The 27318-nt window shown below is 43.4% G+C and overlaps 2 protein-coding genes across 12 annotated transcripts in view; both read left to right on the forward strand.

Annotated features, from left to right (window-relative positions):
• Window positions 1-22121, forward strand: part of LOC117764059 (IQ motif and SEC7 domain-containing protein 1-like) — a 95357-nt gene extending 73236 nt beyond the window's left edge. For 7 of the 11 annotated variants that reach the window (XM_034589488.1, XM_034589489.1, XM_034589491.1 and 4 more), the window contains 13 exons: window positions 6257-6536; window positions 6673-7952; window positions 8817-8978; window positions 9147-9269; window positions 9679-9845; window positions 10085-10224; window positions 12359-12388; window positions 13482-13607; window positions 13706-13805; window positions 14050-14211; window positions 15179-15355; window positions 17015-17064; window positions 18375-22121. In XM_034589488.1, coding sequence (XP_034445379.1) covers window positions 6257-6536; window positions 6673-7952; window positions 8817-8978; window positions 9147-9269; window positions 9679-9845; window positions 10085-10224; window positions 12359-12388; window positions 13482-13607; window positions 13706-13805; window positions 14050-14211; window positions 15179-15355; window positions 17015-17064; window positions 18375-18917 — 3340 coding nt within the window. In that variant the 3' untranslated portion in view covers window positions 18918-22121. Of the gene's footprint in view, window positions 1-5188; window positions 5583-6256; window positions 6537-6672; window positions 7953-8816; window positions 8979-9146; window positions 9270-9678; window positions 9846-10084; window positions 10225-12358; window positions 12389-13481; window positions 13608-13705; window positions 13806-14049; window positions 14212-15178; window positions 15356-17014; window positions 17065-18374 lie in introns of those variants that run through there. The other 4 variants (XM_034589490.1, XM_034589496.1, XM_034589495.1 and 1 more) reach the window with 4 other exon arrangements.
• Window positions 22122-25616: 3495 nt separating this feature from the next.
• Window positions 25617-27200, forward strand: gp9 (glycoprotein IX (platelet)). Its single transcript, XM_034590907.1, has 2 exons — window positions 25617-25935; window positions 26229-27200. The coding sequence occupies exon 2, from the start codon at window positions 26230-26232 to the stop codon at window positions 26974-26976; it is 747 nt and encodes a 248-aa protein (XP_034446798.1). The 5' UTR covers window positions 25617-25935; window position 26229; the 3' UTR covers window positions 26977-27200.
• The last annotated feature ends 118 nt before the right edge of the window (window positions 27201-27318 follow it).

Raw genomic sequence — 27318 nt, forward strand, 5'->3', positions numbered from 1 at the left:
TATTGACAGTGGCTCTGTTGTTGTTGTTGTTGCTGTTGTCGTGAGTCTTGACGGGAGGGGAGGGGGGGGGGGGTAGCAGGGAAGCCTTCATGTAGACAGAATGAGGTCTGGCAGTTAACAAGGGAATGGTATGGATTTCTGATTACTTCAAGTAACAAGTGTGGGCATGGACGGCGTCAACAAAACATCAACCGCCCGTCACACTTGCTTTCGTACACGGCCTCTGTGCTATGTTAGAAATGGAGAACTTTATTATTCCTAATCTTTGGAACTCTGGAATCACTAATCAATTATATGCAGACTTCATCCGGTGATTTTCATTTTTTCTGACTGATTCTACTCAGTAGTTTGTGATTAATGAGTCAGTTCAATACTAGTCTCTATAAACAGATTCTACATGTTACCCTTTCTAGTTTGACCAATCACGTGGGAGCCGTCTTTGGTTGCTCGCAGGTACAAGTTGGTGTGGAGAGTAAAACAGGAGGAACAGATTGACGGAATGCATCAGATATTAGCTTCCCGTGAAGTATGTTTACACTCTCAATCCATTTTTACACTATTCTGGTTTGCACTAATCTCATTTTATCCATCGTGTGCCTTATGACTGCGTACAATGTTATGCTGTGTACTATGTTTTGAGTATTTGCATACTTATAAGTTCTGTTTTTGCATACATATATATTCTGTCTACTTACTTGTTTACACCGGGGATCAGAGAGAAACAGCATTTCAATCCCGTCAATGTCCTGTACATATGGCAGGATTCAAAATAAAGTTGACTTTGACTTTAGACTGTAAAAGGTGCACTGCAAGTCTTGGCTCAGAAATTCACTGTCTATACCAGGAGCCTCAAAATATTGGCCTGTGACCCCATGAGTGTAATTTATAAGACGATGGCTGATGTGCTGTGAGATTGTTACACATTTAACTTAAAGCATCACTATGTAACTTTTACTGAGCAGCAGCGCCCTCTGCAGCTCTGACTGCGTAGTCCCACCCACTGAACTGAAACACAGCTGAACGGTGGATTGTTCCTTGTGATGCTTCCTGAACCAGAAGAGCTGCTGCTGTAACAAGTTTTTTAATCTCTGTTTAGAATTCTTCATATTTCTAAAGTCTCCTTGCTGAATATTAGAGGTAAACTCTAAACGTTCAACTCTGACTGTGAACAGTAAACGGCGAACAGACTTTGGAGACTTGGCCTCAACATCAGCCGTCTGCAGCCCCAAATACTGGCCTTTGCCCCCAGAGGCTGTGAGATTGGTTCAGTACTGCTGTGCATGCACATAACTTTGCCATATAAAGTGTAATAAGAAGGACAAAGGTCAGATATTTTACATGATACATTTAAATACTGTGTTTTGGTTTTAGCTGTGTGGCTTCACTTTGAAGACTCGCATGTCTCTGGCCAGTTGGAAGCAAGACGACAGTTTCTGATTTATAGAGTCTCACGGCTCTCAAGCTGAAATATACAACTTCCAGTAGTAGCCATGACTCAGCCACGAGTCTTATGAGGCTCCGGCCGACTGTATATTGTCTGCTGCAAACTCTCCAGAGTCATTCTTCTGTCTGTCTGCAGGCAAGTGTAGCTTTCCAGCTTGCGACCGTGTCCAACAGTAGCCCCCCCTCTCCAACCTGCTCCTCGCTGTCTTTTTACAACCCTTACAAACATCCTCCATTAGTTTGGTTATTGAACTGACCTGATACATCTGAGTGTTCACTGCCAGCTTTATCTTTTTTGACGCCGAACTTCGTTAACTCGTCGTCACGTGTGGTCTCCTAACCTTTTACCTGGAAAATGCGTTCGCTCACATCTGTGTCATCGGGCTGGGGAGCACGTCTGTATTTATGAGCTCTCAGAGAGAGGGGGAGAGCAAACATCTGCTTTTGTTGTGTTTGCAGCACGTGTTGTTCAGTGCATGTGGGGTGAGAGCTGCGATCACGGAAGGTCTGTTTGATTTGATTGGAAAGGTCGGTTCACTGGCTATGTTTACGTACGCGCAGAAAAACCAGATAAGGTTGTGACAAAGGCCTGAAATGTAAAAGTGCCTGTAGTTCTGTTACATTAGTGTCATTGCTCATATTTTATCATTTTAGCAAATAAATATTACCTCTCCCAACTCTACCTCTTCCATAATTTAAATCCAAAACATTTAAATTCAGGGCACATTTCACTTTCTTGGCCATGTTTCAATACCATCAAGACAAGAGAGTGTATTGTGTTGTTCTAGCAACTTTACATGAAGTGACCTTAACATCTCAGGGTGCCCACATTATACAACTGGATTATTCTTCATCCTTTAACCTGAGAAACACAATTTTACTATCAATCTTTACAAACAAGTTACTGCCTGCTGTACATATACTGTTGTGCATTGCTTTCTCATTTTAAATGTTTTTTTCAAGGTAACAATTAAATTACGCTGCATTAAACCCAAATGAACAAACGCATCTTAAAACACAAATTAGGAGTTTTACATCTACTCCGGTGCCTTGCTTTGGGATTCACGTTAGTTCCACACTGCGGCTTTCTCTTCCTCCGTAACTCCGGCCTGCACTTCATTAGCCTTGTTCTATTCCCTGAAGATGTGACTCCTCTTTTCCGGGATGGAGGAATGTTTCTCCCTCAGGTCCGGCTGATGGAGTTGGCTGAGGCCTGGACAGGGGCCTGGGCCTGTTTGTTCAGGATGTGTTGAGAGGGAAGGAGGGGAGGTTAGGGAGATGGTCAAACTCCCCACAAATCCCTGGGTCTCATGGCTGGAAATCACTGCCAGCTGAGCCGACATGCTTATCCATGCCTACATCGGAACCAGCGGGGGCTCCGGCTGGATAAAGAGCCAGACAGAGGGACAGACACGGTTGCGTAGCGGCTGCTAATATAGAGAGATCATATTTCAACGGCTGCGTTGTTGCTACCAGGAAGTGATCCTTAGACAACTGTCATTGCTTCATCCTTTACCTCCAACGACGTTTTGATATATACAACCTACATCTCCAGCTTCAAACATGGGCTCTTAATGCCTCTTTTTTCCCCCCTCCTTTTCCTCTAAGCACTTATTCCCACTGTACATCCACAGCTACACACCCACAGTCTGGATGCATGGCTGGTTGAAAGTGAAGCGGAAAGAAAGAGAGAAGGGAAATGGAAAAGGAGAAAACCTGGCTCCAGGTCTCAGCGGCGAAAGGGCGAAGCCAGTTCTGCAGCGGCAGTTTTGAGTTTGTGCCTCGAGTGTGTTTGGAGGTGACCGAGTGAGAGAGCGAACCACAGAGGAGCGCTGTAGTAGCTATTAAAAGGAGCCGGTCGTTTATTGTGTCTCCAGTCGTTTCATGTCGATTCATTACCGTGGCTGTATTGTCATATGGTTCGTAAGTAACGACAAGCAATCAGGAAAAGCAATTACTCTCAGCTCTCTATAAATAGTACAATAGAAAAACAAAACAACAAAACTATGATGACGAAACTAAGAATCTGCAGCCACACGAGTCTGTGAGAGGACATTTAGACAACAGAGCTCTGAGCTAATGTCTAAATAAACATAGAGCCCATCAGAATAGCACTGGTAGAGTTTATACCCCCTCCAAAGCACAACAGTCATTTTGTGAAACCACATTTAAATATACTCGATTTCTATTTGGATCTGCACCAAATTGCACACACTCACGGATAACAGTCCCCTAAACATGACTTGTTTTTTTCCACCGGATCCATGAATTATTCTCTGAGAAATCAACAAAAGTCTTTCAAAACACCAAAGAAAGTAAAAAATAATTCCTGGCTCTGCCCCCTGATCCAGATCTGCGCCAAGATTTAATAGGTGCTTTCCTGACCCAGTGAAAACAACCTCCTTGGCGGAGGTAACAAAAAGTTGCAATACTGTACTCTTACTATAGAAATACTATATAGCTTTATGTACAGTACACATGATCACTTTATCCAGGTCGGTCTTCAAACCTCTTCACAAAAACAAAAAAATCTACCAGTGGCTCTAATTTGGTGCCGTGACAGAGAGCAAGGTGTGACTTTTAACTCCAGCGATGGCAGCTTCACATGACAGATGGTCGGGGAGGTTTGTCCCAGTGGTGATTATGCAATGAAGTATGATAGTCAGTCAGTGGGCCCTGTGCAAGGTATTAGGTTGAACCAGCAGTGTAATAAAGGCCCTCTGCTTAGTCTTGGTTGTGATGTATGTGGTCGACACTTTGCATATATGAACCTCCTCTGTGTCACCTTGTCCTTGGCTGCAGATAACGAGCGGGTCATCACTTTTCAGACACACAAGGATAATGTGAAGTCCAAGAATTCACTCTGCTGCAGCATATGGTGGAATTTAACTCCTGCACTGCTTCAAAACATAATAATATTTCCATTATTTGCAGTTGGAATTTGACAAAATACTTTCTGGATGTTTTTAATCCAAACAGTAATCTGATAATATTTCACCCTCAAATGCTTTTTGATATTTTCCTCAAAAACATTTCTGTTGGCAAAGAACCCGTTCAATTTTGGGGCTTTTTTAAACATTGTGAGATATTTTTTTCCCAGAGAATCATTCAGGGAACTGATATCTGAGTGTGCGGATTTTGATGCAACCTGATATAACCTATATTTGTTTAGCGCCAAATCATAATATACATTATCTCAAGGCACTTTACATTGAAGGTCAAGACCTTAAATATAAGGGAACTGTGGGGCCTTGGTGGAGGTTTGTGCTCTACAGAGTCATTTTAGTGACTTAATATTACATTTTTTACAATAAAATATAGTTTTATAATACTTATATTAAGATACAATATAATAAAGATAGGAATCGGCAGACAAAAAGGGACAAAGTTGTGGGTTGTGAATTAGATTCAAATTCACAAACTGACATGTCGCCGCTCGGGGCAGGCTTATTATATTAATGTTCACAGGCTGTGGAGGAGCTTGGATCTTTTTTAAAACATTTTGTGGGCCCACTGTGCAGAGGGAAATCTATATCCGGTTAAGAGCAAAATATGTAAAGCGAGTTTACTAACACATCTGCCGTGTGAACTTTTGACCATATTCAGTTCCACTTTTCCACCCACCACTTTTTGCTGTTTGCTGGCAGGCTGTTGTTCCTGACTGTTGATTGGAGGCTGTCTAATGAAGGAAGTGGATTGTGTACACTGCATGGGTGTGGCACGTCACAGTTCAAACACACAAGGCTGCCAGCGTACAGGGAGTGCACTGTACCATGGAGGAGAAGAACTGTTAGCCTGAGGTCTGTTTTTGAGAAGGTGGGCACCGCACATATACCCACTTAGGTATTTTAAAGGAACTGCTGAAGTCGTATTTGCTCTGTCGTGCTGCTCAGACCTGGACTTTGTAACATGTATTGGAGCAATGTGTCCGACCAACATGATGCAACTCCCCGTTGGCCGCTGATTGGCACATGACGTGAAATGAGCTTTGGTTTCCTGGAGGAGCCCGTGTACTCTGGACTTGACTCTGCTGAGAGAATGGTGGACAAGATATGGAGGAAGAGTTGGCAATTCATAGAGAACAGACGGTCTGTACGCAGTAAGCAGTCGCCTTGTAAAGCGGCAGAGTGCAAGAGTGAGTGAGTAACCTTTCGTTTGTTCCTTCACAGTAATCGTGTAAGAGGTGCGCTCACAGGGACGACAGATGACTGGATGTGTTTAATACTTGGAGAGTGTTTACGTGGCATTTGTATATACTGAGTCTAGCATGGCAGGCTGGAGTTGTTACAGAGACCAGTATAGTCAGTTTTCTACAGTCAGGTCCCTCATTTACTCTCCAGTTCACTCCTGTAGAGTCGGACTTGTTTCTTGAATCACTGATCTTTAGCTTTTCTTTCAGGAAGTCCCGGCAGTTATTTTGCAACAAAATATTGCAACAATTATAATACTGATAACCTTATTTGTATAGCACTTTTCAACACAAGTAACTAAATGCTTTACAACAAACAATATGAAACTTACAAAAAAACAACAAATTATAATAAAGACACAGATAATAAAAGCAATATACATGATAGGAGTTTTTTTTTTATACAGTTTAGTCTTAAGAAGTGAGTCTAATCTGTGGCAGATTGTTCCAAATTCTAGTTAAGCTACTTATCGCTCTGATATTTCATAGAAATACAGAGAAAAGCATTTTCTATAATACTTCCGATTATGATTGATCCTGATTGATTCTGAATTCAAAAACTTCTCATTGTTTAACTGAAGAATAAACTCTAATCATCCCTTTGCTCCCTCTCTCTCTCCGCAGTGTGGAAGGGGATGGACGGTCCAATGAGAGCGGCCCTTCCCTGGACGGTGGAGCCAGCTATGGCCAGGGTCCGGTGACCCACGGCTCCGCCATCAGCCCCGACAGATTTGACAGCCCGCTTTACAGCCACGGGGTCCAGCCTGGCCCTCAGAGGCCCCGTCGGCCCAAGCTTCAGCACTCGCAGTCCATCATCCGTAAGCAGGCTGAGGAGGAGGCCATCAAGCGGTCGCGCTCGCTCTCCGAGAGCTATGAGCTCTCCGCTGACCTTCAGGACAAACAGGTATTCCAGAGCAGCCTCGATGGATTGTTTGTTTTGGAGTTGGGTCAAAGTTTCTCGTGTTCTCATGACACTTCACAGGGTGAAAGACCAGCTACAGTTAAGAAAACCGATTAGATATTTTATTTTCTCCTTCTAGGTGGAGATGCTGGAGCGCAAATATGGTGGACGATTCATAACTCGGCATGCGGCCCGCACCATCCAGACAGCCTTCCGCCAGTATCAGATGAACAAGAACTTTGAACGTCTCAGGAGCTCCATGTCTGAGAACCGTATGTCCAGACGCATTGTTCTGTCCAATATGAGGATGCAGCTGTCGTTTGAGGGTCCTGAGAAAGTGCACAGCTCCTATTTCGAGGGGAGGCAGGTGTCCATGACGGAAGATGGCTCCCCGCTGTCCATGGTGCAGTCTGAATGTGGAGATATCGAGGTTCACCAACAGGCCAACATGGTGTCTCACCCGCCTCCGCAGAGTGACCTGACCGACGCCATCACGGAGCTGGAGGACGCCTTTTCCCGGCAGGTCAAGTCTCTGGCCGAGTCGATAGACGATGCACTGAACTGTCGCAGCCTTCAGGGGGACGAGGGCCCCGACCCCGAGGCCATAGGCTGCTCCGAGGTGGAGAGGAAAGTGCCCTATCAGGTGAAGTCCCACCGCAGGGCAGCTGGACGCATGCATGATGAAACGATGGCATCATACAGTGATGTCACTCTGTTCATCGACGAGGAGGACATGTCCCCCTCTATGGCTCTGTCAAGGTCAGGGGAGCATCCTTCCAGCACAGAATCAGACTTGCGGATGCGGTCAGTCAACTCCTCGCAGGAGTACTGGCCTATTGACCCTAAAGATGAGGGTCATGACACAGACACTAGCTGCCGCAGCACTCCCTCTCTGGAGTGCCAGGAGCAGCGGCTTAGAATGGACCATCTTCCTCTGTTGACGATTCAACCTCCTAGTGACAGCTCCGTAGAGCTCAGTGACCGCTCTGACCGGGGCTCGGTCAAGCGGCCGCCTGTGTACGAGCCGCACGGCCACATCGTGACGTCGTCCCAGGCGAGCCCCAAACACATTTCCCACGGCCCCCCGCCACGAGCTCCGTCCCGTGACGAGGACGCCCCTCTGCGCCACCGCCACCGCCAGCTGGAGAGCCATCTCGCCATCAACGGCTCGGCCAACAGGCAGAGCAAGTCAGAATCCGACTTCTCTGACGGGGACAACGACAGCATCAACAGCACGTCCAACTCCAACGACACCATCAACTGCAGCTCCGAGTCGTCGTCGAGAGACAGCCTCCGAGAGCAGACGCTCAGCAAACAGACTTACCACAAAGAGACCCGCAACAGCTGGGACTCGCCCATCTTCAGCAATGATGTGATCCGCAAGAGACACTATCGCATCGGCCTGAATCTCTTCAACAAGTAGGTACTCGGCTCTGACGGAGCAGGCGTGGGACCAGTGTGTGTATGAGAGTGATTCTCAGGAGGATTCACAACTGTAATCTCTTGTATTCATATTTAATCCCAAGGCATTTAGAAAGATATTTGGATTGAAGAAGAATTCAGAAGCATTGTTTAATTTGTGTTTAGAATATAACTATCGTAAACAATTTTTCACTCTGTGATCCTGAAGAAACTCAAATTGCAAGATTCAAATTGACACAACCACATGTCAGCGATGAGAGAATCAAATAGACTGCGTTTGTTTTAGATCTGTGGGAAATTTCTGTTTACTTTGGTGCAATGTAGCTCAATTATTTATCTTTCATCAGCAATTATACATAACTTAGTTTTTTTAATGTGTTTGCTCTGACCTGTTATGACATTTGGTTCCAGAGCTTGACTGATTTATCGGTTAGCCGATTATATTGCCCGATATGAGCCTTTCACAGACATTTAGGTGCCTGCATTTATGTTGCTGATATGCACCAATATAGATTATTTTACAGAATAAACAATGCAGAAAAGATGTGCATTTATTTTACATAACAAATATCTTTATTTTCTTAATTCATCTTTGATATGTTTGGTTGTAGTTTTTTTTCTTTTTCTTTTTAGTTATTTATAATAAAAGTTTATGATTAAACTGTAAAATATCAAGCTTGAATTACATTTCCTTGTAATAAGGGTTTAATAACGACGTTGAGCTGTAGTTCCGTGTGCTTAAACGATATGAGAACTTAATGAACAGTTCAGAGGTCTTTATTGAAAATATTACAATTTCTCTACTGTTTTATATTTGAGAAATGTAAAGAGATGACCCCCCGTCCATGTTGGATTGTTCAGGAAGCCGGAGAAAGGGATCCAGTACCTGACGGAGAGGGGATTCATCCCTGACACGCCGGTCGGTGTGGCTCACTTCCTGCTGCAGAGGAAGGGCCTGAGCCGGCAGATGATTGGAGAATTTCTCGGCAATCGGCAGAAACAGTTCAACAGGGATGTCTTAGAGTAAGTATGAATTCTTTTTTTCTCTTTCCTGACATCTTCCTAATTAAATGACTAAAAATAAAAAAGAAAGAGAACATCTCTTGGAATCTCCTCTTTGATAAAGAACTGATGAGCACTAGGATTGTGTTTTTAATTTCTTCCCTCTCCATCTGTCCCTGTGTGCACCAGCTGCGTGGTGGATGAAATGGACTTCCAGAGCATGGAGCTGGACGAGGCCCTCAGGAAATTTCAGAACCACATCCGTGTGCAGGGCGAGGCCCAGAAGGTGGAGCGGCTCATCGAGGCTTTCAGGTGAGACCGCTCACTCAACGATGCCATTTAAACATATTGACGAATGAGTGATGACTACACAGAAAGATGCAGAGGAATAAAAAGTGAAATATCAATTAATCGAGAGAATGATTTAGGAAAAACAATAGAAAACAATAGATTTGTCTGTAGCCTGTTGGTGGGATTAAATACTGAAAACACCATGTGTACGGGTGTTTTTAATTTATTGATCATTTTATTGTCATTCCTGCTGATGTTCCTCTAATGTCACAATTGTGACCGTTACACAAAGAGAACAATAACTTCTGCTTTCTCCGAGCCTCAAAGGATTTCCTCTCAATGAGCACAATAGCGTTGCGTGTTTTGCAATCTAATCTTGGTCGTAAGTAGAACTTCAGCACGGTTGCTCTCCCCCCTCTCGTGTCTCTAGCCAGCGCTACTGCATCTGTAACCCCACGGTGGTGAGGCAGTTCAGGAACCCCGACACCATCTTCATCCTGGCCTTCGCCATTATCCTCCTCAACACCGACATGTACAGCCCCAACGTTAAGCCCGAGAGGAAGATGAAGATGGAGGACTTCATCAAGAATTTACGAGGTGATAAAACAAATGACCAATATGAAACTCTGTTGTTGAATAAATATATTATTTACATCTTTATTCCATGTGATTTACTGATACTTTAGAACGTGCTCTATGTGTGAGATTCACCCTGGAATTGGAAATGCACTCGTCATTTGTACTCCTCTCACGTTCCTCATTTCAATTCCTTTTTTTCCGCCTCTGATCCACCTCTTGATTTTTACATTATACCTCTGCTCCTCCCTCTGTTCCAGGTGTGGACGATGGAGAGGACATACCCAGGGAGACGCTGGTCGGTATCTATGAGAGGATCCGCAAGCGAGAGCTTAAGACCAATGAAGACCACGTCTCACAGGTGCAGAAGGTCGAGAAGCTCATTGTGGGGAAGAAACCGGTGAGTCATGATTATATCGAGCAGACCACAGCATCAGTTGGTGTTCTTATTTATCATTTTCCTCAAAAGACATGACTTAATTCTGGGAATTATCCTCTTATTACTTGTGCCAAGGTGATTATGTTTTCGTCAACGTTATTTAGCAGGATTATGCAAAAACTACTTTCCGGATTACCAGGAAACTCGATGGAAGGATGCTGTGTGTGTCAGGGATAGAACCGGATCAGGGGTTGGATCCAGGAATTTATTGTCATTTTCTCCAACATGATGAGAGAGGGTGTCTTTCAGCATTTTCAGTGATTTCTCAGAGAATAAATCATGGATGTTGATGAGAAAAGAAATCTGGCATATTTATGGGACTGATATCTATGACTGTGTGAAATTTGGTGCGCCCTTCTTAGCTCTATATCTATATATAAGTTCTCACACAGCTGCATCATCCCAGAGTCACTTTATATAAACAACAATGTCACGTCTCTTCCGATTTTCTAAACTCAAAAACGTTGAGCGATTAAGTCTCAGAGGGAGAAGAGGGATTTGGAAAGTCTTTGGGTATTATTGTGCAGAGAGGGATTCACGCCTGGGCTTAGACCTTCATGCTGCTGATTCGAATGCACCCGAAGCCCTTGAGCAATGTCACCCAGCGCTGCAGTCTGGTGAAAAATGGGCACTCGCTGCCAACTCAGTGTGTTACAGTTCCCACCTGGTTTTAAAGGGAAAGTGGTTGAACACTGCAGTGCATCCGCTCTTTAACAAACCAGTGTATGTTACATTGGAATAATCTGCTGATTCTTTAGATTTGGTCAATCTGCTACGCTGCCTCTCTGTGGTATTTGTCGCTGGAGGATGGACTGAGTGCAATTTGTTCGGTCACTGTGACCTCACAAAACACATTTTTGGCCAGAACACAAGAATTCATATGGTAAATAGAAGGATGTTTGGAGAGCGTGTACCTCCGTTGGTGAAGTCCTGGATCCGCCTATTTACTTATTCAGATCCACTCCTTAATGGAATGTTTTCTTCCTTTGGTCATGCCCCGCCCCTCCACAAAGTTTCATGAAAGTCAGTTCTGTCGTTTTTGAGTAATCCTGCTGACAAACGTCTAATAGAATAAAATTATGTGAAGGGATGAGTTAATACCCAAAAGGTCAAAGTTCAGCTTCACTGTAACATTGTAATTTTTCTACGGAAACAGAGACTGTGACCTTATTTCACATTTGGTCGGACACTGAATTGATGATGCAAACCTTGAAACTGCGGCGATTTTAAAGATCTCATGTGCGGCTGTTTTGAAAATCTGTGTGAATCATCCACATTTTAGAATCTGGGAGCTTCTTAGCAATTAGAAACAATATCTAACATCAACTTTGTGTCCTGTAAGAAGAAATAGGCAAGAAATGTGACACTTTTTTCTGAATGAACTTGCACACTAATACAATAGATGAACAGCAATCAGTTGTATTCTTACATCCAAAACATGACACTCGTACCTTTAATTAAATTCCTCTTGTCTTCACTGCCTACGTACAGAACATTAAACTGCAATTTGACTGGTTTGCAGAGACAAGGCATTAATTCCAGTTTCTGTTCAGATCTAGTTCAGAATGTGCTGCAGCCCCTCAGGAGCAGGGATTTTTCTGCATTATTCTGCAGGTAACGACGAGTCTTCTGCGTGTGAAGGGTAAAAGTGTGATTACCCTCCGCAGCCTCAGGGAGAGGCTCGTCCTGCTCGGTGGACTCTGTTTTCCGCCGGTTTCCCGCAGGTTGGAATCTCGTCGGTTCTGCCAGTAATAATTGAGTGTATTGAAAAATGATCCCTCGTCACCGTTTAGCCGCAGCGTTAAAAGCCCAGGAGAGCACTGAGTTAAAACACGTCAACATAAAAACCACGTTGGAATTCCTCCTTGTAATTATCAGGGCTGCTAACGCTGCAGAGAGGAGTGGGGCTTCCAGGAGGAGGTTCAACATCATTACAGACTCCCTGAAGCCCAGCAGCAGAGAAAGACAGGGACAGACCACCACCTTGTGTGCAGAGGCTCATGCATCTTCATGGCCACTTTGATAGAGATTATAGAGAAATCCTTATATGGCCTCTTTAATATGTGTAAATAATCCCTCTGTCTTCTGTTTTTAGATTGGAACTCTCCACCACGGCCTGGGATGTGTAAGTAGAATAAATATCGATCAATCATACTAATATTCATGAGATCATTATTCCTTTGTGTCCTTGGATATTGCAGTTAATGCACATCACACAGGTAGAGTGAGAGTTTGATTCCCCACCGAGGCCCCACACAACGTCACATCTGTTGACAGAGGAGCGGTACAGAACCTTGTAGACAGAATCAACAGACATGGGGTAAATTCCTGTTTTGGCAATGAGCTGCAGTGTTTCTGCAGAGTCTGAGTTCAGCAGGGTGCACATCACTGCTGGGTGCACGGCACGCTGTTGCCTCTATCTCACAAAATGTATTGGTCCAATGCAGAGGGAGGGATTAGGTATCGGATTCTTTTAGAAGAATTATTATTAATATTAATGGAACTAGAAGTTCCATTAATATTTATAGCAATGTAGTTGCCATGGTAAACACTTGTTTTGGACTTGTTTTCAAGGCACCTCAAAGTTTCGATGCATTATTTATTTATCAGTTTGCATCAGTGCATGGGCTAACCTATATATAAATAAGGGTAACCATAGCAACAATACTTGGAAACAAACCTAATATTTGCTTTTGCGTTATTTTAGACCTGTCTTGTATGTACTGTATCAAACTACTTCCGGCCTTCCATTTTAAAATACACAGCATAAGAATGTATTTGTCCTGATATTAAAAAAATAACCATTAGAGGAAATATTACATTATGTATGTATGTAGCTTCCCTGCTTGTTCTATTAGAAGTCGACATATTTAACTCAATCAATCTTATTAATGTTGTGCTGATTTTTGAGTAGAGATGGTTTTATTCTCAGGATGTGTGTGGTGTGGTGTAAATGAAAATATGAGCTTGACTTGGCCTAAAACTTGCTTCTATTTGCTAATTTGATTTGAAATAGAGGTCAATAAAAATCCTTAGCTTGAGGTTTGACACAGCTGGCGAGTGGCCCGATGTCTCAAGCTACAGTTTCAACATCAACAGGGGAACCAAAAATGAAAAATTCAGTCTAGTGACCTTTGTTCTGTACTGTCTTGTGGACTGAGGCCATAATAATCTCTGAGGTCTTGGTATCTGTGCTTGTTTTTCTTTCTTCCTCGTAGGTTCTGTCGCTGCCTCATCGTCGCCTGGTGTGTTACTGTCGCCTGTTTGAAGTGCCAGATCCCAACAAGCTCCAGAAGCTGGGCCTGCATCAGCGGGAGATCTTCCTGTTCAACGACCTCCTTGTGGTAAAAAGCCTCCTCTCCTCTCCTCTCCTCTCCTCTCCTCTCCTCTCCTCTCCTTTCCACCCTTGTTCAACCTTTCTCTCCATTTGTATCATTTTCAGGTAACCAAGATCTTCCAGAAAAAGAAGAACTCGGTGACGTACAGCTTCAGACAGTCCTTCTCTCTCTATGGGATGCAAGTCATTCTGTTTGAAAATCAGTGTAAGTTGCACCGGGGCGTTTTCTTTTATCTGTCGTCTGTAGCATGTTAGCGTGACAGTGTTTACATTAGCGGGTTTGATTTAGCACGGTAACACATCGAGCAGAAATGGGAAGTCAACCCAATGGGCTGTGACATTGTTTATCGTCTCCAAACTTCACACAGATTCGTCCGAATGTGTTTTAACTTGGTTTTGATCAATGGCCCCTGTGTGAAGCTCTCTCCCCCCTGTGCTTGTTGCCCCAGATTACCCAAATGGAATCAGACTCACATCAGCGATACCAGGTGCGGACATCAAAGTCCTCATCAACTTTAACGCGCCCAACCCCCAGGACCGCAAGAAGTTCACAGATGACCTACGAGAGTCCATCGCCGAGGTCCAGGAAATGGAGAAATACAGGATAGAGTGTGAGCTGCCTTCTTCTTCTTCTTCTTCCTCCTCCTACCCTCCCCCCCTCGTCTACCTCGGGCTGTGTAAAGTAGAAACAGGGCATGGTTCTCATTCCTCAACTTGCAGCAGTTTATGAGGGAGGGTGTTTACAGAGTTCACATGATGGCTAACAGAAGGGAGAGCTTTCTTTTCCTGCACATTTGAAAAGCAATTCTGCAGTGACATACAAGACCAGGTATTATTCCTTGTCATGAGTGAGTCCTCCTCAAACAGTTCTACAATATACTGTCACTTTTTTATTGTTTGCATGCTGGATGTCATGTGCAGAGCTGGAGTCTTATGGTGCAAAGTTTTTCATAAAGTGAAACAGAATTTGCTTTACTGCTGTTCACGTGTGTGGTTTATATATAGATTTTAATTATTTAATGAACTGGTGACATTTTTTTTAATAAAAGCTACAAAAAGCAACGCAGCAACGAAACAAACTTTGTGCTTTTACTTTGAAGATGAACTGCCAAACAGGAATTGATTCTAGGGAGATCAGCACCAGTGACTCCTGTGAATCCCTGTGTCAGTCGAAATAAAAAAAGGTTATCAAGATGATGTGGTGGCGATTTTGACACAGTTCCCAACCACTGCTTTAGTTTATCCAAGAACTTAAACGCACACATTGACTCCTATAGAGCGCTGGTCGCCTGGTTATTCTCTTTTCTTTCTATTAATTTTGAACATGTCCCATGATCAAATCACACACTGCACTTTCTTGGGCAATTTAAAACACACAGGTCAAGTGGGAAGCAGATTAGATGAACGACAGACAGATGTTTGTGTAATTAGTAGGTAGATAGATGAGTAGTTGACATTCATGAGTTTCAGACAACACAAGGTGACTGAATACACCAGTCATCAAGTCTTTTCTCTGGGCAGATTGAGATTTAAAGCCACTGCCACTTACCCCACTCTCTCCTTGGCTCCTCTCCACAGCTGAGCTGGAGAAGCAGAAGGGGGTGGTGAGGCCCAGCATGTCGCAGAGCTCCGGTCTGAAGAAGGACGCCGGCAACGGCAGCATGAACCGCGCCAGTCTGGATGACACCTACGCCATGGGAGAGGGCCTGAAGAGGAGCGCCCTCAGCAGTTCGCTGCGAGACCTCTCCGAAGCAGGTACAGCCACAACGTCTTCGTTTCCACCGGCCGGCTCCCGCACGGAGAAGTGTTCTCCTCCTGTCATCCACCCAACTGTGATGACGCCAAGGGGATAAAAAAATAGCAAAATGTTGTTTCACGACACCATACATCGACTTCAGAGTCCTCCCGTTTAAATCCACTATCTAGCTCACTCATGATTGGATTGTTTGACCGAGGCAGGTACTTCCAGTGTGTTTTAGAGGGAGACTGAATACAGACCTACAGCATTTGAGAAGAGGGTAATTGTTGAGATCGATTTCTCTAGACGTGTCTTCTCAGTGATGAATGAAATTGACGGGCAGTTGTCACCCCCCCTCCCCAAATCATCTGGATGACTTGACATTACGCTCCCCTTCATGTTTTTATTGTCAGTTATTCTTTTTAACTTGGCACTTTTTGCACTCCTCCGTTTGTTTTATCCAAAGACATCTCATGTTTTTACAAACCACGCAGCATTTCCCTCTCACGTGTACCTGTGAGCCCGACAGGCGAGTGCTGACGACCGCCATTCAGAAGCAGCAGCAGCAGCAGGATCACAATGAAGTGTCAGTCATTTGCACGTCCATGAATATCAGTGTTTAACGCAGCCGCTGTGTCTCTGAAGCACCAAACACATTTCATTCATTACAGATAACAGCTACGGGAAGTTATCGGGTGATTAACTCGATAACGAAATGAAATCCAGTCAGGGGGTCTGCCTCACGGTTTGGCACCAGGATACGCTGTGTTCTCACGATCACTTCCTCAAGTAGGTCAGACAGTGAAGAAGAACGTAGGGATCCCGCCGCCCTCCTGTCTCCTGTGTTCTCTCCACACAGGACGTGGCATGTTAGTGGGGTCATTTTTGTTAAGTGTTATTTTTTGTTTTGTTTTTTCCTGCCATACTCCATTTCATGTGTATTTACTGTGTTCTTTTCCCCATACACATCAGGTATTTTCCTGTTTATGTGTGATTACTGGTCATGTATCATCGGCTGAGTGTGCCTAACAGCAGCAAAAGTGCTCCGTTCGCCCTCAGACCTGTAATATGCCTGTACATCCCATGTGCAACAACCACTGTACTGCTTTGAATGTGTCTCCTCCTTTGTGACTGTCACTGAGACTGGCTTTTGCCAAAATAGTCCCTTAAGGAAATCTACATTTTCTGGCAACATTAAAAACCAGTCAATCATATTTTTATCAAGACAAAAATCTGGGGAGGGGGAATAAAAATATAAATCCCGTTAAGATATATTTCTCTGTGGACGTTTTCTTGGTCTATCAACCTCGATGCTAACGGGGACCACATTTATGTTAATCCATCAAAAATTTTAATATATCGCTTGAGTGAGCCTGCAGATCGGAATGCGTTTTAAAACTTGCCTCACTGAAATTTCAATGCAGATTTAGTTTCCACCCCGAGTGAAGATGTGACGCCACTGCACGGTATAGCCACAGTGCCACCTGTCACCCACCCCCACTCCCGGACCCGAACGCCCTCCCCCCCCCCCTACCCCGCCCATATTTGGACTTTACTCACAGTCACAACCCATTGCACTGCCCCCTACGGGTCGGGTGGGCAGCCGAAACGTCTCTCTGTAGTCGACCCAGGAGTGCTGTCGATCTCTAATCTGTGGTATTGCATGTCTCGGGCAGGCAAGCGGGGGCGTCGCAGCAGTGCAGGATCACTAGACAGCAATATGGAAGTAAGTTTGAAGCAGCTGGTATCCAAGCTACTCTCTATGTGATGATGTGCACTGTGAAAACACACCATTTATTTTTGGTCTTACACCTTTTGCTTCATAGACTCAGTTCATTTGTTTGGATCATTTATTTTTCTTCCTGGGATGCCTTATGTAACCTGCTTGCCTCAGTTAGTGTGCATGCATGGGTTGCCTGCCTCTGATCGTGCCCCTTTTTTTGGAAGCCAGAACAGATCTCCTGTTTTGGTCATGTTATATGACCGATATACACTTTATCTTCAAACCAGCATGACTCTACTAATCCCTCCTCTGATCCCCTCCCCTTGTTGCCTGTCTCTGTCCTTCATTCAGTCACATCCAAGCGGTTTTCATTTGGTTTCTCTTCTTCTCTGTGGCAGGGTGGTAGCTCTGTAAGACACTAGAAAACGGTGCATCTCCCGCAGCAAACATCGCTGTCCCCGTCTTTCTTCTTCTCTTTATCTGCAGTTTCTCTGTAAGCTTCAGGGAGGAATGTAGCCTTCGTAGTCAGAGGTGGACTGATTTTAATGAAGACAAATGAAGATGTGGATTTCATTCATTCATCCTTCACTCATTCCATGTGTCCATGAGTTTCACGTGTTGGGCTGAAGTCTGGGACCCTGCAAATTTCATTCTGCTCTGCAAAGTCGTCACGTGGTCTTTCTCCAGTCGTAAACGAAAGCATATGCAAAAGGAAAAAGCTGTTCTAGGAGAAGTGACTTTGTGAGTAGTGGGTAGCGTTGGACCAGATCTGGGGGGGGGGGGGGTGAAGTGTACAGGCCTGTTGTGACGTCTGCACACAAGAGCTTAGTTCCTCCTGCCTTCTGATTTCTAGTTGAATGCTTGTGTGTGGATGATGAGTTTGCCTGTCACATCCTCTGCATGTGGGAACTATGCCTCCATTGGTTATAACATGTTGCATGTGTGACTCTTAGAGGGTTTGGCACACTTGACTGCAATGAAGTTGAAATGTTGTCTTTCTTTGCCCTTGTTAATGACATTATTTATGATTTTGTTCCAGATTTTCAGGCCAGTTAGTTCCTCAACAACAGAGCTCTTTTGAACATTGGCTCCCTCCACCGTGAAGTGTTTGCCCAAGCTGAAATATTCCTAGTGTTGCCGCTGCCTACCATGAAAACATTTTTAGTTTCTCATTTGCATGCCCTATAACATTTTGCTACTTGTTTATCTGAAATAAGACAACTGTGAGTTCAGCCTGCTGGTGCCTTGCAGCTGTAGCGTAGCACTTGCACAGTGTCTAACGGACGCGCTGTCACCTTCTCTCCCTCCTGCAGGGCTCCATCATTAGCAGTCCGCACACACGCCGGAGAGCCACCACGCCTCGAGAGGGCGCACCCCGCAGCCAACCCCCCAGCCAACCCCCCATCCCTAACTCGGCATCAACCTCCATCCTGGGGTCGATCTTTGGCAGCAAGCGAGGCAAACCACCATCCCAGGGCCACCCCTCTTACCCTGCAGCCGGCCAACCCACCCTCATATCCCACAAGCCCCACCCGACCAACCTGCACCACACAGCACAGACGACGCACCCGGTGCCGGCCCAAGGTCACCATCCGCAGTACTGCCAGGTCCCACAGAACCCGCCGCCTTACCACCACCACCACCACTATCACCCGCCTCCCCACACGCAGTACCACCAGCACCCGCCCCACGCCCCACACGCACACCAACACGCCCACCCACAGCACAGCCACTACAGCCAGCATTCCCATCACAGCTCTCACTCCCAGCACGCCGCCCACCACCACAGTCAGCAAACGGGTTCGGCACCTGGCGGACCCAAACCCAAACACAGTGGCATCAGCACCGTAGTGTGATGCTCCGAACACAGAGAGGAGACGCGAGGAGGGAACTTAATGAAGGAGGGACAATTGCTTACACCAAAGGGACTGACAGCATAACTCTATGGCCTGTCCACTGTGTTTTACTGCTGCTGTGATGGAAACCAGTCACACGCAGTCACCTGTTTCACCTCCAGGTCCAACTAATATGCAGGATGGAAATCGGACTCAAATCTTCCACCAGGGGCCTTTACTAGTTTGCCTGATTGTGGGCTTGGCCCTATCCGGGTCTTGTGGGTGAGGGTGGGTTCTGTACAGGAAGATGCTCTTTATTTTCCACACACACCGCCCGGCCGTGATGGCCAGTTGCTCCCCCACTGCTTCCTCCCCTCAATAGCCTGTCTTACTTTCACATAATCAGGAGGACAGACGACCAGGGACGAGAAAATGGCCGAACGCTTTCTCCGTCGCGGTGATGGCAGAACTCCTTGTGCACAGCCCGCTCTGAATCAACTTTCAACTTTGGTTTGCAGATCCTACCACCAGACGAATGCTCTATGTTGTCGCCTCCCTCATATGTAGTGAAGAACGTAGGTATAATCATTTCACACTAACTGAAATCAAAGGACCGGTGAGCAACTGAGTGGACCATCTCAGTCATAGTAGTTCTAGTGCTGTATTTACTGTAGATTACAGCTATACGTGTTGTCTCCTAGCTCTCATAAATAAATGTGCCAATTATTAATGCATAATCTATTTAGTCAAGACTTCATGTACAGTATATTGTGCGTAAAGTAATTTGTAAGATTATACTTACAATTATTATTATTATTATCAGCAAAAATGAATTTTATCAGTATTATACTGACTCTGTGGTAAGGGGATGTAGATCTGAAAGGAGTGAACTCCCATTCAGTCCAGCCTAATCAATTCTGGAAACGTTTTGCCTTTTCAAATGGATCAGACGGAGCCTCTGGATGGCAGCTGTTGCATATACGGGCCCCAAAATGGCGTGCTGTCACAGCGGAGGCCTCAACGCAGACTTCCTGTCAACTCTCACGAATGATAAACAGGGCTGATTGGTTGTTTTAATCTCAGTTTACTTCTCATACTCTGGCTGCTCGAACTGTAAAAATAATAAAGTGAGGAATATCAGGAGGGGAAAGACGTTTTGAACCCGCTCGGAGGCTCGGCTCATGTTACGAGCGCAGAACGTGTTGACCACGTGAAGTCTGTTGCCTTTCGCATATACAACAGCTGCTCTCTTGACTCTTGAAAAAAAAATCAAACACGGAAAATAACTTTTCAAATCTTATTTTGCCTTGTTTCGTATTTTTTTTATTCACCAACGAGGTTCGGTGAGAGAATAAAATCAGTTCTTACATAGTGAAGTATTTTTTTCATCTTTTTTCTATCATGTGTGCAATATCTTTGTACTGATTTTGTACATTAAGAACAAACAAGGTCTCCCTCCAATTTGTGTGTTTTTCATGTTGCGTCATTATTTATTTATTTTTTGTTTTTGACCCCTGTCAGAGTCTTTCGGTAAATTAATGTGCGGCTGCCCTCGTGGTCTCACGAGGAGGTACAGACTTGGAGTTCAGTGAAATTTCTAGTAAGTTTTTCCTTTTGTTTTGCATGTAATGTTATTGACGTGAGGCTATCCTCTGCACATTGTATAACAAATCAGTGTTACCATAGCAAGTTTAAGTGCAATCATGTTCAGAAAATTCAGACTTGTACCGAGAGTGGAAGTAAGTCTGTTATCTTGTTGTCCAGGATGAGATTCAGGTGAAAAAATAAATATCTTTTTTCATTTAAGAATATATGTATATATACATATATATATATACATACATAAATACGTACTTATACAATAAACAGTGGAAAGAGGAATGTGTGTATATATTTTAATAAAAGAAAGGCTTCTCTTTGGGCTAAACAAAAATATTTTGCTGGATAAGCACATATGAAAGAACACTTTCATTTCTTTCAGGAAATGCAGTTACAATATACAAAATGCAAACTGAACAACAGAACTGGGTATATGTAAAGAATAACTTTCTACATTCTACAAATAAGAGTCTATCCTAGTGTGTAAATTAGTGACAGTAATCTGTGTGTCCCAGTATTCAGGTTGTAAATGTATTTTAACATTCACAAAGAAATCCATCGTCATAAGTCAGGCTTGATCTGCTCATGTGAATTGACACAGAAGGTTCAGATGGCAGACGGATCACGATTGGGACATTGATGCTCCGATGAATGTGTCTTTCCATGGATTCCATATTTTTTCTATAGATCTCGGGGCGATGTAAAAGCGAGGAATCTGTTTATTTCTGTGTGTGTTGTAGTGCTTCCAATGTCTACAGTCATTCTTTGTGAGAACGTACCCCAACAATGCACTGCATGGATCTGATGCATCATGTGTCCTACTCACTGTGAGCTGATCAGGGGGGGGGGAAGAATCAGCCTATAAAATTTTGGACTTCAGCTTTGGTTTTTGAATGATTCGGAATTACTTGATGTTGACGTGTTCTTGTTGTTCCATGTTAGGCTGGTAGTAACTGAAGCTCGGCATGCATCTCATCAACAAAGCCATTGTGTAAATTACCAACAGAGAACATTGCACTTCCGTCGCTGAGGGCTTTCACGGTGTAAATACGGGATTTTGATGTGTAAACTGTGTGGTCGGAGGGGTTTATCTTTGTGAAGCTGTAACAGGGACCAAGGTGGGGAATCGAAGGAGCTGTACATAATGTGTATATGATCAGTGCTCTGTTCTGATATCTGCAGTCAAGATCAGGATGTATATACAGTAGGTCGCCTCACAGATGGACGCCAGGGGTGATATATGAACATATCGATTGTCTCAGCCTCCAGCTGTCATGAACTGACATTTGTTGTAGAAATAAAAAAAAAAATCAGACTGTTAGAAAGTTCGCTGCCATTTACATCCAGCTCTCTTTTCATACATGCAACCCCCCCCCCCCAATACACACAAACACCCACATACTGTACACTCATGGATAAACGTGCACACATCCCGCAGCAAGCTGTTCAGTGTGGCGTGAGACACATTTTTCAACCACAAAAAAAAGGGAAAGACAAGAATGGCCTCATTTATATGTGCATTCTGTTTGTACAGTGAGTAGTGAGTCAGTAAGACCCCAGTTATTGTAAAACTTCAACTGTGACAATGTTGAGAACGCAAAATAAACAAGTATATGACTTACGGTACACGTGCTGTCTTATTGCTCTGCAGTATGTCAAGAATTTTACTATACACGGAACTATATCTCATCGAGCAACTCAGTTCAGTTTTATTGGTTTAGCGCCAAATCATCTCAAGGCACTTTACATAAAGTTGAGACCTTAGAGTATTATAGAAAAACACAACAGTTCCCACAACTACCAAACACTTGGTGACTGAAGAGAAACAAAACCTCTGAAACCAGACTCGGGGTGGGCGGACATTTGGTGTGAGGGGATAGAAAGTGGGAGAGAAGAGAAAGAGAGAGACCGGAACAGCTGGGTAACCGTCATATTTAAACTCTGTTAGACTGCTAGTTTATATAATAACAATAAAAGTGATATAGATGTAATGATGTTAATGATAGCAGCTCCAGTCTGCAGAAGTAGTTTGTAGTAATAAGTAGGGATGCACGATATATATCGATCCGATATTGATATCGATAATGGGAATTTTATATTATTTATTTATCAGAATTGAAAATCATTACCGATAAAACGTCCCTTAAACACAGGGCGCCTGGTTGCGCTCATGACGTCGTATATCCGTGCCTGTCCATACCAGCGTGATGTGTATACGTCGGATATATATATATTTTGTTTTTGTATTAAACATATATTAAACATATTTATTATTATCATTATTATTATTATTACAGTAATAGTAGTGATTTTAATAGATATAATGATGTTAATGATAGCAGCACCCGTCGGTAGTAGAAGTAATCACAATAATAACTAGGGCTACGTTGTAGCACTAACGGGCCCGAGCACAGGCATTTTGAAGCCTGTTGCGGTTAGTGGAGAGAGCGATCAATGACCAACCACACGTCTCCACGTTGCATGTGTTTTGCGCACTGCGGCAAGGACAAACACTTCACTTCCTGCGTCCGTCACGTGATGTCGATCCTTGCCTGCTAATTGCTTATTACGGTCCACGCTATCAATTGCACATCACACTGAAAATTTTATGTAAATCGAATGATAGTTGTAAAACAAAGCTTACTTCCTGTTGCCAGTAGGTGGCGCCATCACTATTATTACATACATACTAATATATCTGTTCAAGTAGGGGCACTGATGTAGCATGAGCAATTTTGTGTCAATTGGACAATGTTACAACAACTTAATTATCACACTGATCAGACAGACGTCCGTCCGTCCGTCCGTCTGTCCGTCCAAAAACAATAAAAAAATACGGACAGACAGACGGACGAAAAAAATAAATAAAATCCGTCCGTCTGTCTGTCCGTCAAAAAAATTATAATAATACGGACAGACAGACGGACGAAAAAAATTTAAAAAATAAAATCCGTCCGTCTGTCCATCCCCAAAAAAAATTATACGGACAGACAGACGGACGAATAAATAAATAAAATCTGTCGGTCTGTCCATCCCAAAAAAAATAATAATATGGACGTCCGTCCGTCCGTCCGTCCCAAAAAAATTATAATATGGACAGACAGACAGACGGACGAAAACAAAAATATAAAACTAGGGCTACGTTGTAGCACTAACGGGCCCGAGCACAGGCATTTTGAAGCCTGTTGAGGTTAGTTACTTTTAGTTACTTTTCGTTACTTTTCGTTACTTAGTTACTTTTCGTTACTTAGTTACTTTTCGTAACTTTTCGTTACTTTGTTACTTTTAGTTACTTTTCGTTACTTTTTTTTTACTTTTCGTTACTTTTCGTTACTTTTCGTTACTTAGTTACTTTTCGTTACTTTTCGTTACTTTTCGTTACTTAGTTACTTTTCGTAACTTTTCGTTACTTAGTTACTTTTCGTTACTTAGTTACTTTTCGTCACTTAGTTACTTTTCGTTACTTTTCGTTACTTAGTTACTTTTCGTTACTTTACGTTACTTCACGTTACGTTACTTTACGTTACTTTTCGTTACTTTTCTTTACTTTTCGTTACTTAGTTACTTTTCGTTACTTTGTTACTTTTCGTTACTTTTCGTTACTTTTAGTTACTTAGTTACTTTGGTCACTTAGTTACTTTTCGTTACTTTTCGTTACTTTACGTTACTTCCAGTTACGTTACGTTACTTTACGTTACTTTTCGTTACTTGACTTGACAGTATTTTAACAAAGACACAAGTTGAAAATGTGTTTTGAGTTAATTGTATTTTTTGACAGCTGTTCCAAAGGCTCTGACTTGTTTCAAATTAAATTGCCTCAAAACATGGACAACATTTAAATTAGTCAAAAATTTCCAAATAGAATCTTCTTTTAACTGTTTCTCACAATCAAATACTGATGACTCTAATACATCAATGTATCAAAGATGAGGCAGTAGAATATATGTCCTTACAAATTCTACTAATATCATCATATCATACCTATTATCTAATAGCAACAAGTAAAGTACATTTTTGTGTTTATATTAATTTGGTGAACTTTTTCAATGTGGACTTCTGATGTAGTTGTTGGGATGAGACAGAAGATATGATACATAAACATGTATTTATGATATATAGAGTGCTGTACCTGGACTGGCTGTAGACACCGGGGCAGTAGAAGAGAGCCGTCATGACATACTGCCGAGGACAGATGCTCCAAAGCACCAAACTGATCCCATACAGAGAGGTCAGCACAAACACCAGGAGGGTCAGCAGGAAACTGTTTGCCTGTCCGACACAGCTGTTTATCCTGCAACACCTCAACACAAACACACAAACACAACACAGACCCACAAGACAAAGATCTGTGAGACCCAAGCTGAACTGGATATGTTGGCTCCATATACCTGCTGTATTTAAAATAACTAATAGTAGATGTAGTATTTGAAGTTTACATTTGAAAGACTATTGAATATTTCCTGGTCAGACTATCATGTGGGTTATTCTAGTTTGGTGGTAATAGATTCAGTATACTCACAGTATATCATGGTTGGTTCTTGAGTTTCTATCTATATAGTAAATGTGAATAATAAACAGGAAGATTAACATCATATATACATTTTATTCTTTTGTCTTTGAGGTTGTAAGTCTATTGCAGACAATGAAACAATTCAGAAACTGTGCATGAGGTATAAAGAGATTTATAAAACTGACATCATCATCTTTAATGTTCTTGGCAGTGTGCAGTCTTCCTGGTTGTTCCACCAGAGGGCATTCTTGAAAATGAAAATGTGAGCCTTTACACCATCTATGGGTGAAAAGAGTTTGTGCTTCACACTGAAGATGAGCGTTAATACAATTACCTCTCAGCTTTGAACCACATCTGTGAAGCTGTGGGAGAGTGACATTTTCTTTCCCACTGGTATTCAGCCTCAGTAAATGTCCATTCTGCCTTGTAGCTAAACTTTTCCATTAAGAACCTGTTTCTCTGTTTTTGGGCCTCAAGCTCATTCATTATTTGACTTGCCAAAATATCTCATATGTACTTAAATCTAAATCCACATAAAGCTGAACACGCTCGCAGCTGTACTTTGCAGCAAAGTGCCCGCTGCGCCCTCAGCACTGCAGTGGATGTCAGTAATAAACAGTGTGTGGGAGAGCTTCAGTTAGCCTCCACCACTGTTTCTAATAGATACCCTCTTATCTCCTGAAAGCAGATGGATTTCCTTCATGTCAAATGCGCCATAACTGTGCAGTGTTATTGGTGCATTCCTCAGACTGACGCGGTCCTCTATCGACCGTGTGATTATTCTGAGCGAGTCACAGAAACGGGGGAAACCTGGAGGTCAGGAGGACTTTGGAAATGCTCTTAGCTCAAAAGAACAGTGAATACATAATGAGATGTTAAGGATGATTGGCAGCACGAGTGGTTACGTCCTAGTTGGCCTGACTCTAAAAGGTTTGTATTCTTTTTCTTCTTTTTCGCAGTGATGTGGGTTTGACTTTCACTTACTTTCTCATTCAGTCACATTCTCTTTATTACAGCCTCTTTCATTGAGGTCACATTCTGAAAATTGACTGTTGACGGCATAGTTTTAATCTTATGATAAAACACAGCTTCGTGCACAGGGTCTGATTTTAAAGGAGAATATATTGGAATTCTCTAAAGCTTCCACACTGTTTAGTTAAATTTCTCATTATTATGCAAACTGAAACCATCACATAGTGAATAACCTCTTCCTGATCCTGCAGGATGCCCCCTGGTTTAATCTTAGCTGCCTTCCTCCACTTGGCCACATCAAGTGCACATCCTATTGGTCAACCGTGCTTATATTCAGTCCTCCAGTCTGCTAGTCTGCAAGTGAACTGCAGTTCTTCAGGCCTCGTGGAGCTGCCTCCTCTGCCCTCAAACACCACAGAGCTCCACGTGCAGGACAATCGGCTGACCTCGGTGTCTCCGGGCCTGTTTGACGGACTGGTTGGTCTGAAAAAGGTCTCCCTGTCTGGGAACCCCTTCCACTGTGACTGCAGGATCCAGTACCTGAGGAGCTGGCTGCTGAAGAACAGAGCTGCCGTGTCCAAGCAGCCCACTTGTGCCAGTCCAAGCCCCGTGGCTCAGAAGGCCATCGCTGAACTCACAGATGAGTACTTCTCCTCCTGCGGCCTGCCGAGCTGCACCGGTGGGACCTACAGCGCAGCGATGGGAGCGATGCTGTGCTGCGTCCTGGCTCTGCTGCTGTGGAGCTTGAGACTGGCCAAATCGTCCACCTTCACCCTTTACATAAACGACAGGCACGTGGGGCTCGGGGCCGACTCTCTGCGCTCACTGAAGCCCAAACACAGAAGGCGGTTGCACACCACACTGTCAGGAGTCAGTGCAGACTTGACTTCTTTCAGTTGTACACAGGAACTAGAAAGGCCTGTTATCAGCGTGGAGCTACTGCCACAAGTTCTGGATACGTTGCACAAGAAGCACAAAATAAAGATAAAGGCGACCTGAGCGACCTCCGTCTCTTCCAGGAATTAGGTATTTAAAAAAAATACTACATGTGATAGAGGTGAGGCCAGTAACAAGGCAGCACAGTGGATTTATTTAATTTGTTTTATTTTTGGCAGTAAACTTGTTTTGCTGCTAAACCTTACAGTGTAACTTGGGAAAGTGTATTCTTAGTATTTTACTAATTTAGGCATGAAATGCACCACATAAATGTATCATCAACTTTATCTATGAACTATTTTGGCTTCTTATTGTGTTCGGAATGAATGAGACCTAACTCTATATCTTGGCGTTGTCCTACAGGTTGTGGATAAATCCTGAATGAAAAAAAGACAACGCACAAAC

This window comes from Hippoglossus hippoglossus, chromosome 7, assembly GCF_009819705.1.
Source record: "Hippoglossus hippoglossus isolate fHipHip1 chromosome 7, fHipHip1.pri, whole genome shotgun sequence".
NCBI lineage: Eukaryota > Metazoa > Chordata > Actinopteri > Pleuronectiformes > Pleuronectidae > Hippoglossus > Hippoglossus hippoglossus.

What these genes read in the sequence shown, in the direction of transcription:
- gp9 (XM_034590907.1), top strand. Translation starts at nt 26,230, where the DNA reads ATGCCCCCTGGTTTAATCTTAGCTGCCTTCCTCCACTTGGCCACATCA.